The sequence below is a fragment of the Melanerpes formicivorus genome, unplaced genomic scaffold, assembly GCF_026170545.1.
Source record: "Melanerpes formicivorus ecotype bairdi unplaced genomic scaffold, bMelFor1.0.p_v2 SCAF_33, whole genome shotgun sequence".
NCBI classification, from domain to species: Eukaryota; Metazoa; Chordata; class Aves; order Piciformes; family Picidae; genus Melanerpes; species Melanerpes formicivorus.
In genome coordinates, this window is record NW_027142385.1 from 6123366 (window position 1) to 6137503 (window position 14138).

A 14138-nucleotide genomic window follows, 5' to 3' on the forward strand; every position below is an offset into this window, starting at 1 on the left:
AATGGAAGAGGCTGAAGATGCACTGCCTGCTTGGAGGCCTTGGGGAGCAATGATACACCCCTGGGCTCTGCAGTATGGTAACAGCTATTGATTTATTACACTCAGTTGTCTTCCTTATAGTTTCATAGTTTCATTCAGGGTTGGAAGGGACCACAAGGATCATCTAGTTCCAACCCCCCTGCCATGGGCAGGGACACCCCACACTAGATCAGGCTGGACAGAGCCTCATCCAGCCTGCTCTTAAACACCCCCAGGGATGGGGCCTCGACCACCTCCCTGGACAACCCATTCCAGGGTTTCACCACTCTCATGGGGAAGAACCTCCTCCTCACATCTAGCCTGAATCTCCCCACCTCCAGCTTCATTCCATTCCCCCTAGTCCTATCACTACCTGAGATCCTGAGAAGTCCTTCCCCAGCCTTCCTGTAGGCCCCCTTCAGATACTGGAAGGCCACAATGAGGTCACCTCGGAGCCTTCTCTTCTGCACACTGAACAGCCCCAACTCCTTCAGTCTGTCCTCATAGGAGAGGTGCTCCAGCCCTCTGCTCATCCTCGTGGCCCTTCTCTGGACACGTTCCAGCACCTCCACATCCCTCTTGTAACAGGGGCTCCAGAACTGGACACAGTACTCCAGGTGGGGTCTCACCAGGGCTGAGTAGAGGGGGAGGATCACCTCCCTCGACCTGCTGGCCACACTTCTCCTGATGCAGCCCAGGATCTGATTGGCTTTGCGGGCTGCAAGTGCACACTGAGAGCTCCTGTTGAGCTTTTTGTCCACCAGCACCCCCAAGTCTCTCTCCTCAGGGCTCCTTTCCAGCCAGTCACTGCCCAGCCTGGATTTGTGCCTGAGATTGCCTCGACCCAGATGCAGGACCCTGCACTTGCTCTTATTGAACTTCATGAGGTTGGCTTGTGCCCACCTCTCCAGCCTGTCCAGGTCCCTCTGGATGGCCTCCCTTCCCTCCAGCGTGTCTGCTGCAAAAAAAAGATGCTCAAAAAAGGGCATTTTCCACTGCTGCTGTGAAGCAAACAGCATGCTTTCTTGCAGTATGTCCCAGACTGAACTGTTCCCATGACTGTGAGCAGGGATGTGCAGCAACACAGGAGGAGGTCCCAGCACTCCACCCTCCTCCCAGCCAGTGGGACCCACCCCAGTGTTATCCCTAATAAAGGTTTTTCACCTGGTGCCCAAAAGCCAATCTCCACACTGAGCCATTTGTCTTCCTTCTGCAGAGCAGTGTGCCAGGCATCCATCACCACAGCCAGGCACACATTTCTGATAGCACACACACTCCATTCGTCATCACATCCCCTGCCCATCCCAGAACATATGAGTGTGTGCTACCTAATGATTGTAAGGAGGCTTGGGGAGGTTGCCTAATTAGCAAGTTCATCTTTACTTTAGGGGTGTGTGGTTTCGCATTCTAATTGCCCAAGGTTTCTTGGCTCCTCTTCAGTCCAGAAGTTCTACACTTTGTGATCTGATGTCTAAGTGAGCAGCAGCAGAACACATAACACACATTGGTTTATATCCTACGCAGGGTTAGGTACTCTCTGTGATGCCTCCACCGTATTTCAGCTGAAATGACTTGTTAAATTCTTAACCTTATTCTTTTACCATCCCTGGAGCGCAGCTGTCACCTTAGGACCGAAACCCCATGTCACACGTGGGACAACGCCCTGTCCTTCCAGGCTCTGTTTCCAGAGTCCAGCGAGCGTCTGCTGCATGCGGGCGCTGGCAGGCTCGCCTGGACTCTCCTGGGTGAGGTTTTCCCACTCCCAGCCGCTCACACCACCATTTCCCCCCACTTCTCCCCGCACCGGGCGGTGCCCGGCGCCCAGCCAAGCCCCGCGGCGCACACCCCGCCATAACCCCGCCCCTCGCTCGCCCGCTCAATCAGACCGCGGGAAGGGCGGAGCCAAGAGGAGGGCGGGGCGCGGCCGCCATTTTGTTAGCGGCGTGGCGGACGCGAAAGAGGCCCCCGGCGACGCGCGGCGGTTGCTAGGGGCGGGCGCTCTCGCGATGCTTTCCGGCGGTGCCAAGATGGCGGAGGCGGTGGTGGAGCTGCTGGAGCGGGCGGCCCGGCGGGACACGCCGCTGGAGGAGCTGCGGGCCCTGCGGCTCGCCGTGCAAGCCGTACCGCCCGCGGTCCTCCGCGCCCGCCTCAGCGACGATCACCTGGGAGCGCTCTTCGCCCTCCTGAGCGTTAATGACCGGTGAGTGGCGGCAGGGCCCTGTTGCCTGACCCGGGCTCGCCGCGGTCTCTCGCCCGTTCTCCCGCAGCAGGGTGGCTCCTGCTGCTACCCCATCTCCTTTCCTGCCCCTCTTCAGGGCGGGGGCGGGCACAGGTGAGGATCTGAGAGCACCCGGCGGCTTCCCTGTCCTGGAAGGCTTAGTTTCCTCTCTGTTCTGCCCAGGGAGCAGGTGTCTGCGTGTGTTTCCATCCTGGAGAGGCTCCTGCAGGCCCTGGACCCTGTCTATGTGATCCAGAACCTCAGAGAAGAGCTTCAGAAAGGGCTTTTCCACCCCGACGATTCTGTGAAGATCCTCACTATATGTCAGGTACAGAGTTTTCCTGCGGGAGGAGGGGGGAGAGCTCTGCCCTGAGCTCCTCAGGGAACTATCCACTTGGTTTTTGAGTGTCCTGAAAAGTGGTCATTTTGTTTCATAGTTTCATAGTTTCATTCAGGATTGGAAGGGACCGCAAGGATCATCTAGTTCCAACCCCCCTGCCATGGGCAGGGACACCCCACACTAGATCAGCCTGCCCAGAGCCTCATCCAGCCTGCTCTTAAACACCCCCAGGGACGGGGCCTCGACCACCTCCCTGGACAACCCATTCCAGGGTTTCACCACTCTCATGGTGAAGAACCTCCTCCTCCCCTCCAGCCTGAATCTCCCCACCTCCAGCTTCATTCCATTCCCCCTAGTCCTATCACTACCTGAGATCCTGAGCAGTCCCTCCCCAGCCTTCCTGTAGGCCCCCTTCAGATACTGGAAGGCCACAATGAGGTCACCTGGGAGCCTTCTCTTCTGCAGACTGAACAGCCCCAACTCCCTCAGTCTGTCCTCATAGGAGAGGTGCTCCAGCCCTCTGAACATCCTTGTGGCCCTGCTCTGGACACCTTCCAGCACCTCCACATCCCTCTTGTCTGGCCAGCTGTTCCAGTGCTTGAATGGTGGGGGGGAAAAGTCTGGTTTAGTGCTATTTTCTGTAATTATTTCTTCTTGTCTTTAGGTGGGGAGGATTGTTGAAGACTCAGAGGCTGTTGCAGAAATTCTCAACAGCCCTGAACTGTTGCGGCAAATCATAAACTGCATCGGTGGAGAGAAAATAGCAGTGGCCAAAGAGGTGAGCACTGCATGCTTTCTTCCTTTGCAGACTGATAACAGGCACTTCACAGAACATCTGTTCTACTCTCTGAGATGGTAGCCTCTGCTCTTCTGGGAAGAAAAGAGAGCTTATGTGGCTTGAAAGATGTTACAGGCGTGTAGGTGCTTTAAGCTGAGAAGTTACTTGGGTGTGGTGGAAAATGCACCTGGAACTGTTACCTTCCAGTAGCCGTTGATGCCAAAGAGAGCTCATAGCTCTGAGCTTGATGCTAGAGACTTGGGTCACAGTAACCATAGATGGCCCTTCATAGGTTTACAGAATAGAATAGAATAAACCAGGTTGGAAGAGACCTTCAAGATCATCGAGTCCAACCTATCATCCAACACCACCTAATCAACTAACCCATGCAACCAAGCACCCTGTCAAGTCTCCTCCTGAACACCTCCAGTGATGGTGACTCCACCACCTACCCAGGCAGCTCATTCCAATGGGCAATCACTCTCTCTGTGTAAAACTTCCTCCTGACCTCCAGCCTGAACCTCCCCTGGCACAGCCTGAGACTGTGTCCTCTTGTTCTGGTGCTGGCTGCCTGGGAGAAGAGACCAACCTCTGCCTGTCTACAACCTCCCTTCAGGTAGTTGTAGAGAGCAATAAGGTCACCCCTGAGTCTCCTCCTCACCAGGCTAAGCAACCCCAGCTCCCTCAGCCTCTCCTCATAGGGCTGTGTTCCAGGCCCCTCACCAACTTTGTTGCCCTGCTCTGGACTTGTTCCAGCAAGTCAACCTCCTTCCTAAACTGAGGGGCCCAGAACTGGACACAGCAATGGTTTAGGTAGGAAGGGACCTCAAAGATCATCTAGTTCCAACTCTACTGCCATGGGCAGGGACACCTTCCACTGGACCAGGTTGCTCAAAGCCTCATCCAGTCTGGCCTTGAACACCTCCAAGGTCCAGTGCATGACCTCCCAGGGCAACCTGTTCCAGTCAGTGAAGACTGAATTAGAAGTTAAGAGGTATAAATTGATTTAAAACATTAGTCAATAACATTGAAACTAAGTCAGATCATCTTGGGTTTTCTGACCTTTGTGGCTTTGTCTTTTTGTTTTCGATAAGCTCTTGCTTTTGTTTCCAGGCCATCAAGTCTCTCTCAAGAATAGCACAGACACAAGAAGGTTTGGAGGCTCTGTTTGTGAGCAGTTTGTTGAGTGACTTGAAAAACGTCATGGCAACCAATGACATCGTTCGATACAGAGTCTATGAGGTAGGGAGGCCATCCACGTTGCCATTTGTGTGGCAGGGTGGTGCACTTCTCTTGGCCAGCAGTTCTTAATTGCCATCTGGATTGCATGGCTTGCTTTTAAATATTGGTATTCCTCTCTTCTGCACAAGCTTTTTGTTATCTCTGTGCTCAAGGCTGGAAGAGAGTAGGAAGAACGCCGAAGTGGCCCCGAAATGATGTCAGACCTCGGTGTATGGAACTAAATTGTGAAGCACTACTTGCATCTTTCATTTTCTGCTTGTTGTGCCTAGGGCATTGGAGGGGTTACACAGAGTTAGTAAAGACAGAGTAAAATATTTACTTCTCTGAAAGTAAAATAACTGTAGTCTCATGACCTTTGGATGTGAAGTGCTGTTGGAACTTCTGGAGTGGGGAGGAGGCCGAGACATGCCAAGAGGGCCAGCACAGATATGTATGGCAAAGGAGAAACGATACAATATAGACATTCTAGAGCTTAATGGGGATAGCAGTGATGATCCTCTGAAGAAAAAATGGCTGTGATGAGAGATCAGAGGCATGTGCTGTGAACTTGGAGCCTCTTGTGAACTTGTTCCAAGCACATACTTAGCTTAATCATGAAGTTCTATACTTACCATGTAGAGAGCTAGTCAGCATTGTAAGATGTGTTTGGCCATTACTGGGAATTGTTATCATTGGTATGTTTTTTTAAACCATCCTTTTTTCCTCCCCTCTGTGCTTTTACTTAGTTAATTGTTGAGATTTCTTCAGTGTCAGCAGAGTCACTAAATTACTGTGCAAAGAGTGGATTGATATCAGAGTTAATCGGAGAGCTGACTGGAGATGATGTGCTGGTCAGGTATGTTGGTAGGAACGTTTTCTCTGTTGTTAAAACTCAAGTTAACATTCTTTAAGCACATTGGTGTCTGTTTCATGTGAAACCCTTTGAAGGAAAACACTTTGTCTGTCTCTTCACACAGAATCACACACAGAGGTTGGAAAAGACCCTTGATCATGAAGTCCAACCCTTAACCCTGCTCTACAAAGTTCACCCCTAAACCATATACCCAAGCACCACATCTAAATGACCTTTAAATGCATCCAGGGCTGGTGACTCACCACCTCCCACCTCCCTGGGCAGCCCCTTCCAATGACTGACTGGGAAATATTTTTTTCCTAATGCCCAGTCTAAAGCTGCTCTGTTGCACTTTGAGTCCATTTCCTCTTGTTCTGTCACTCTCAAACAGCCTGGAGTGTAAAATACCAAGATACTGATTTACCATCTTTTCTGGCTGTTAGGAAGAAGTTCTTCATAGAAAGAGTTACTGGCCATGGGAATGTGCTGCCCAGGGAGGTGTTTGAGTCCCCATCACTGGAGGTGCTTAGGAAGAGCCTGGATGGGGTGCTTGGTGCCATGGTTTAGTTGATTAGGTGGTGTTGGGTGATAGGTTGGACTCAATGATCTCAAAGGTCTCTTCCAACCTGGTTAATTCTATTCTACTGTACACTTAAATTTGAGACCCAAGCTGAAGATCCCCCATCGTGCTGAGATAATTCCAACACTGAGCTGTAGAATTCTTTCCAGCTAAACACCTAAACTAGGAGAGCTGAGTGAGGTTGGAGGAGTACTGGGCGGTTGGGGTAGCGTGGGTTTTGTCTTGAGGGTAGAAAGCCTGTTTCTAATTAAGCACTGAGTACTTCAAACCCCCATCTGAAGTATGGCCAAACAACTGTTTCTGTGTTCCAGAGCCACATGTATAGAGATGGTGACCTCGCTGGCCCACACCCCCCATGGGCGTCAGTACCTTGCTCAGCAGGGAGTTATCGATAAGATTTCAAACATCATCGTCGGTGCAGAGTCTGATCCTTTCTCAGGCTTCTATTTACCAGGTTACATCATGCATTTCTTCTTGTGTTTGCTGCTTGGTTTTGTTAGTGACTGTTACATCTCTTTGTTTTGAGAGCTCCTGGGAATTTTTTGGAAAGCTGGAATGTGTATGTTGGCTGTACCCAAAAAGTGCCTGCATGAGTGGTTACAGGTACACTGCTGCTAACAGTGGCAGTACAGGCAAGAGCTGGAGAGGCTGTGCTGCACACCTGAATTAGTTTCTGAATCCAAGATGACAGTTGTTAACATTGTGAATTAAGCAGCTTCCCAAATACTGGCTTGTTCCTTACTTCTGTCTTTACTCTGATGCATTTCACAAACAGTATTCAGGCTTAATAGAATCAGAGAATGGTAGGGTTTGGAAGGGGCCTCTAGAGAGTGTCAGGTCCAACCTCCCTGTCAAAGCAGCATAGCCTAGGGCAGGCCACACAGGAATGGGTCCAGATGGGTCTTGAAAGTCTCTTTAGGAGACTCCACAGCCTCTCTCAGCAGCCTGCTCCAGTGTTCAGGCACCCTCACAGTGAAGAAGTTTCTCCTCATGTTGAGGTGGAACTTTGTTCCAGCTGCTACCCATTGTTCCTTGTCCTGTTAGTGGGCACCACTGAAAGGAGACTGGCACCTTCATCCTAACACCCACCCCTCAATCTTTAGAGACATTCATAAGATCACTTCTCAGGCTTTTCTTCTCCAGACTAAACAGCCCCAGTTCTCTCAATCTCTCTTCCTAGGAGAGATACTGAAGTCCCTTAATCGTCCTTGAAGCTCTCAGTTGGACTCCCATAGATCCCTGTCTCCCTTGAACCTGGGAGCCTCAAAGTGGTTAGGAGGAGCCCCAAACTGGCTGTGCTGGTTTAGCAGGGAAACAGTCTTGCATTAATAAACTCTTGCTTTTGATGTTGCTGAAGTTACTGTTCCTCCACTCTGAATGTGTGGTTTTTCTGTGGGGTTTTTCTTCTTTAATCAATTTATTCTTTGCCTTCTTGCAGGGTTTGTCAAATTTTTTGGAAACCTGGCTGTTGTAGACAGTCCACAGCAGATCTGTGAACGCTACCCTGTCTTTGTGGAGAAAGTCTTTGAGATGGCAGAAAGTCAGGACCCAACCATGATTGGAGTGGCTGTGGACACACTTGGAATCCTGGGATCAAATGTGGAAGGCAAACAGGTTCTGCAGAAAACCAGTTAGTTTCTTTCTTTCTTTTCTTTTTCTTTTAGTCAAACCTTTTCTGTATGACCTAATAGACAAGAAAGATGCTTTGCTGCAGCAGAAATGAATTGAGATGTGTAGCTATTTAGCTGATCACCCATTAATGTTTAGATAAAGGATGAGTGCCAAGAGGATGGAGTCAGGCTCTTGGTGATGCCCAGTGACAGGGCAAGGGGCACTGGGTAGAAGTTGAGGCATGGGAAGTTCCATGTAAACATGAGGGGGGAAAAAATTCACTGTGAGGGTGACAGAAGATTGGAACAAGGCTGCCCAGGGGGGTTGTGGAGTCTTCTCTGGAGGTATTCAAACCCCATCTGGACAGGTTCCTGTGTGATCCACTCTGGGTGATCCTGCTCTGGCAGGGTGGTTGGACTGATCTTTCAGGGTCCCTTCCAAGCCCTAACACTCCATGATTCTGTAGAGGTATCTGAGCAGCAAATAAGGTGGGTTTTAGCTGTCTGCCAGGCGTGGCAGTGAGAAATAGGATTCTGGAGTCACCAGTGTGATGCAGATTATTCTTGCCTAGTGAGCTGCATCCTGTGAATCATCAGTACTTGTGCTACTTTAGACTCCTGATGTCATGACCTTCTCACTGGAATTAGAAACCCCCTGAGTTTCCATACAATGATGCTTTCTGTAAAGACTGCACAGGTTCTCTTCATAGAAGACTGTTGGTAGGACTGAAAGTAGGTACCAGCTGACTTCTTGCTGCTGGTCTTGGCTTGAAGTGAAAATCTGTGTTAGCAGGCAGCCATTGGAGCTCTGTAGGATGAGATTTACAGTTACAAATGTACTAGAGTCCATGCTTCCCAAGATAACTCAGTTGTCTGACACACAACTTCCTTTCTGGAAATGTCTGAGTGGTCTGGAGAGTTAACATCAGCTTTGGACTGACCTTTCCTAGGTGCACAGGAAGCAAAGAGTCTGAGATTGCCTTTATTACAGTAAAGCCAGAAGTATCACAGTATAACTTAGGTTGGAAAGGACCTCGAGGATCATCGAGTCCAACCTATCAACACAGACCCCATGACCAGACCATGGCACCAAGTGCCACATCCAATCCCCTCTTGAACACCTCCAGGGATGGGGACTCCACCACCTCCCTGGGCAGCACATCCCAATGACGAACGACTCGCTCGGTGAAGAACTTCCTCCTCACCTTGAGTCTAAACCTCCCCTGGCACAGCTTGAGACTGTGTCCCCTTGTTCTGGTGCTGGTTGCCTGGGAGAAGAGGCCAACCCCTTCCTGGCTACAACCACCTTTCAGGTAGTTGTAGAGGGCAGTGAGGTCACCCCTGAGCCTCCTCTTCTCCAGGCTAAACAATCCCAGCTCCCTCAGCCTCTCCTCACAGGGCTTGTACAAGTGTTGTACCCTAAACCTGAGAAACACTCTGACTGCACTTAGTGTGACTGACAGGTGACTTTGTACTCCTGTAGAGGTCTGTAAAATCCTTTTGGTTTGTGTTTTTCCCAAAGGAAGCAGATTCCAAAATCTGTTAACCAGAATAGGACACCAGGCAAAGAATGCCCCCACGGAGCTACGGCTGCGGTGCTTGGATGCAATTTCCTCTCTCCTTTACTTGCCTGTAAGTTTGTGGCTTGCTTTGGGTGGGTTTTTTTCCTGTTGTTGTTGGGGTTTTTTTTTGTTTTGTTTGTTTGGGGTTTTTTTTTAAATACACAAAGATGAAATTGCTGTGTGACTGTCTGTGTGAAGGCCTCTTGCAGTGCTGGAACATGCCCAGAGAAGGGCAGCAAAGCTGGTGTGAGGGGTTTGGAGCACAAGCCCTGTGAGGAAAGGCTGAGGGAGCTGGGGTTGCTTAGCCTGGAGAAGAGGAGGCTCAGGGCAGACCTTATTGCTGTCTACAACTACCTGAAGGGAGGTGGGGGCTGTTCCCTTCTCCAAGGCAGCCAGCACCAGAACAAGAGGACACAGTCTCAAGCTGTGCCAGGGGAGGTTTAAGCTAGATATTAGGAAGAAGTTCTTCATAGGAAGAGAGACTGGCCATTGGAATGTGCTGCTCAGGGAGGTGGTGGAGTCCCCATCACTGGAGGTGTTTAGGAAGAGACTGGATGGGGTGCTTGGTGCCATGGGTTAGTTGATTAGATGGTGTTGGATGATAGGTTGGACTCGATCTCAAAGGTCTCTTCCAACCTGGCTTATTCTAGTCTAATCCCAGGCACAAATACAGGCTGGGTACAGTGTGAGCTGAGAATAGCTCTGAGCACAGAGACCTGGGTGTATTGATTGAGAAGCTCAACATGAGTCTGCAGTGTGCTTGCCAGAGGGCAAATCCTATCCTAGGCTACATCAAGAGGAATGAGGCCAGAGGGGATTCTGCCCCTTAACTCTGTTGAGAGACCCCCACCTTGAATACTGTGTCCAGCTCTGGTGTCCCCATCATAAGAAGGACACAGAGCTGTTGGAGCAAGTCAGGAGTAGGGCCACAGAGATGATCCAAGGGCTGGAACACCTCTGCTATGAGGATAGGCTGAGGAAGCTGGAGTTGTTCAGCCTGCCGTGGCAGGGAGATTGCAGTAGATGGTATCTAAGGTCCCTTCCAACCTGAGCCATTCTATGATATATTTCAGGAGTCAATAACTTGACTGTTTTGACATTTCCTAATATTTGTTTGCTTAAAGTTTGTTTGTCAGAAGCCAGGTGTTCTGACATCTGTTTGTAAAACACAAGACAGCACTGGCAAGGGAGTGAGAGTAAATGCTTCAGTATGTTTGTGTTTTAAAGAGAGTGTGCTGTCAAACTGCTCTAAGCCCTCCAGTGATCTGCTTGTAATAGTGGAGCTTTAAATAGGCCAATAAGTCTCTTTCACTTGTCTTGCAAGGCTGCACTCAGCACAGCACTTTTTGAAAGAAATTGATTTTGATACATCTTTACTCCAAGCTAAATCAGAATCCTGAAATGGCTTAGATTGGAAGAGACCTCAGAGATCATCTACTCCAACCTCCTGCCATGGGCAGGGATTCCTCTCAACTAGACTTGGCTGCTCAAGGCCTTGTACAACCTGGCCTTGAACACCCCCAGGGAGGAGGCATTCACAACCTCCATGGGCAGCCTATTCTGGAGTCTCACCACGCTCATACTGAAGAACTTCTTCCTTAGCTCCAGTCAAACCCTGCTCTCCCTTGGCTTCAAACCATTCCCCCTTGTCCTATTGCCCTATGAAAAGCCCCTCTCCAGCTTTCCTGTAGGATCCCTTCAGGTATTGGAAGGCAGCTCTAAGGTGCCTCTGGAATCTTCTCACTTCTTCATTTGTGAACATAAGTTGCAAGTTTAAACTCTTTTGGTTTAATCTGCTGCTGGTTAATTGCAAATAACTTCCTAACTGTTGAACACCTAACTTGAAAGCTTTTCCTAGTCCTAATCAAGCTTCCATTTTTGTGTGCTCTGTGTAGCCAGAGCAGCAGACAGAAGACCTTCTAAGAATGACTGAATCATGGTTTACATCCTTGTCTAGCCAGCCTTTGGAACTCTTCAGGAGCATCAGTACTCAGCCCTTCCCTGATCTGCACTGTGGGGCTTTACGGGTGTTCACAGTAAGTGCTGCTTCCCTTTAAAGGTTAGTGCTGGATTGTGTTGCCATTCAGTGCCAGGTGAAGTGAATGCCATGAACATCTGCAGGGTCAGAGGTCAGGCATGTAGCACTGAGCCCCACTGGCACTCCCCATTTAAATCATGCAGCAGCCATGCCATGCCTGTAGTGCTTCATTTCTTCTGAACTGCAGAGGATTAAGAGCGGTACAGCCATGCTCTGGGCTGCTGCTTTCATAGCAGAGGCACTGCTGTGATCATTCACTTAAGGTAAGCACTGAGCTGTACTTGCTTTCCAGAGTTAAACCCTGCTGCTTAAGTTGAGGAGTGGTTGTGTAACTACTGTGTAGAATGATTATCCCATTTCATTTTCATCTGTTCTTGGCTATTTGCCTAACAACCTACTGCCTGATTGTTTTGGGGGACTTGAAAGTGAACTGTTTCCCTTTCCCTCCTCTTTTGTCTCCTCATCCAGGCTATTGCAAACCAACCATGGGCCCAGAAGCTGATGCTTGACAGTCCAGGGTTTGTGGAGTACATTGTTGACAGATCTGTGGAGCCTGACAAAGCTTCAAAGGATGCCAAATACGACCTGGTGAAGGCCCTTGTGAACTCCAAAACCATTGCGGAGGTCTTTGGCAATCAGTATTACTTGAGGCTCAGGGCTTACCTGCGTGAGGGCCCTTACTATGTCAAGGCAGTTTCTACTACAGCTGTGGAAGGAGCAGAATAATGTCACTGATGTCTTGGTTCCCCTTCCTGCAAACCATGTTGCTGAATTAAGTGTCAAGATAGGTGGTGTAAAGACTCCCCACGCCGGAGTCTCTTTGCGATTGTCTCGCCAAAGGATTGTGAAGCACTTTGACTCTGTCTGAAACGAGTCATGAGAGCAAATCAAACCCTATAGGGCACAGCATATTTTCCCATAGAGTGTCATGGCAGGAGGTCTCTGTGTGCTGTCATGAGACAAGTCACCAGGATGAGCACCCTGTCAGCTGCTCACTGTCTCACTCTGCAGAATTATCAGTGTTTAGATGAAGTGTTGCTGGGTGTGGAGTTCCTATCTTCTTTCTTCAGCAGATCACAATTCAATTTAAAAAGCCCAACCATCCAAACACCTTGAGGTTTGTAACCTCAGATGCTGCCATAGTTTCCTCTATGTTTTTTTAATTCTATCTGCTGAAGGCAGGCTCTTCCATGGAGCACTTAGCCAGTCATGTTCTGTCAGAAACCCTGTTGGTAGGAATGAGCTAGGTGGCATTCTGTCCACAGGAGGGAGCACAAACCGGAGGGTTTTATTTTCAGCTTGCTGGATGTGAGTCTTGCTTGAATACTTTGTTTACATTTTATGATGAGGATGAAAACTACAACAACAAAAAAAGCTTTTAGCCCTCTTGAAAACAAATGAGTGCACACTCTGGTGTGTTACAAAACCAAACTGGGAGCTCGCTCTCCCTTGTTGACTGCGACTTTGTGTGGCAGCTCAGTTGACTTGCTGAAAGGAGCTTGAGCTATAGCACTACAAATCTACTTCAGAACCAAATCTTCAATTGTTTACATTCTTTTTTTAACAGATATCTCTTTTTTTTTTTTTTTAAATCTTGGTAGTTTGAAAATATTATTTGAGTTGCCTGAGTTAGAATAAAAGTTAGAATGTCAAGCTTTCATATTTAAGGGTGTGATCTGAATTAGGGAAATGGAAGCAGTACCTTACAAGGTTGTAATCTTCTGTTGAAGAGGATCAGCTAGCTGCAGGTGAGGTGCAAGACTAGCTGGGGCACTAGTGTCTGTCTATAAACAGAGACCACAATGTACCTTATACAAAAGGTTTTACGTTTTTGAGGATGTAAGAAAGCAAGCTAAGGAATAGCTGAAGGGAGCATAATATGAAATCACTCCTTTGGTAGTGTCAGGTCAGTGTACCTCTATGGAAAGTACTCACCCTGTGTCCCCGCTCTGCCCATTGAAGTAGGATCACCCTAGTCACACAGAGCCTCTCTTCTTGCTTATAGTAACTGTAGCAGAGGTGATGCTGTTGCCTGCCAAAAGCTGCTGCTGAGGAGCCAGTGGGCTCAGAGAAGCAGGGTAGTGGGGGAAGTTCCCTTAATGTTCAATAAGCTGTCTGGGTGCAGGTGATTTCCCTTGTTTGTGATCTAGTGCGTGCAAAAGCTGTCGTCAACATCATACTGCTGATGCTTTCATCCTCGGTGTGCACAATAAACATCTGCTAGTGAGGAGTGCAGTACTCAGTGTCTCATTTGTGAACAAGAGAGAGCACAGAAGCCTCACCAATCCCACATCCAGAAAAAACATGAAAGCACTTAAAAGGAAAGGCTCTTGTATTGGACAGTTGAGCTTTGTTCTTTGCGGTGGCTTCCTGCGTTGGTAGCTCTGTGTGAGCTGTATCCTGCAATCTCTGAAAGAAATCAATACAGAAACCTTTTCTGCAATTCATGAGTCTCTTCCATGTGTGTTTTCAGCTGTTGCTTTTGAAGGCTACTCTGTGTGCTGAGTCCTTAGCATCTGCTTTGCTTGGTGCATTTGCCAAACACAATATTTTAGCATAGACAGAGATGCCAAACAAGAGGGCTTTATAAGATATGCACATATGCTTTATTTTGTTGAGCTTTGGGCTCAACACTGATTAATTGATCAGATGCTTACCCCTTAGCATTCTCTGCTGGCCTGGGTTAACACAGCCCACCCTCACAAGGCCCCCTCTCTCTCTCCACACAGACAGGAGGGAGAGTAATACACAGACCCCAAAAAATCTCTTGGTTGAGAGAGAGTTTTAGTGGAAATGGTCCAAAGCACAATTTCCTTAGCCTGTTTGCAGAACAGTGCAGCAAAGATGCAGAAGCCGACAACCTCCTCTCACCCATGCATGCAGCAGCCAGCCTGGCAGAAAAGACCCAGCACCCCAAACT

The 14138-nt window shown here is 48.9% G+C and overlaps 1 protein-coding gene across 1 annotated transcript; it reads left to right on the top strand.

Annotated features, from left to right (window-relative positions):
* Window positions 1-2039: 2039 nt before the first annotated feature.
* Window positions 2040-13448, top strand: PSMD5 (proteasome 26S subunit, non-ATPase 5). Its single transcript, XM_068155844.1, has 10 exons — window positions 2040-2218; window positions 2420-2564; window positions 3241-3354; window positions 4468-4596; window positions 5322-5431; window positions 6320-6462; window positions 7447-7638; window positions 9141-9250; window positions 11076-11216; window positions 11687-13448. The coding sequence occupies exons 1-10, from the start codon at window positions 2046-2048 to the stop codon at window positions 11942-11944; spliced, it is 1515 nt and encodes a 504-aa protein (XP_068011945.1). The 5' UTR covers window positions 2040-2045; the 3' UTR covers window positions 11945-13448.
* Window positions 13449-14138: the final 690 nt, after the last annotated feature.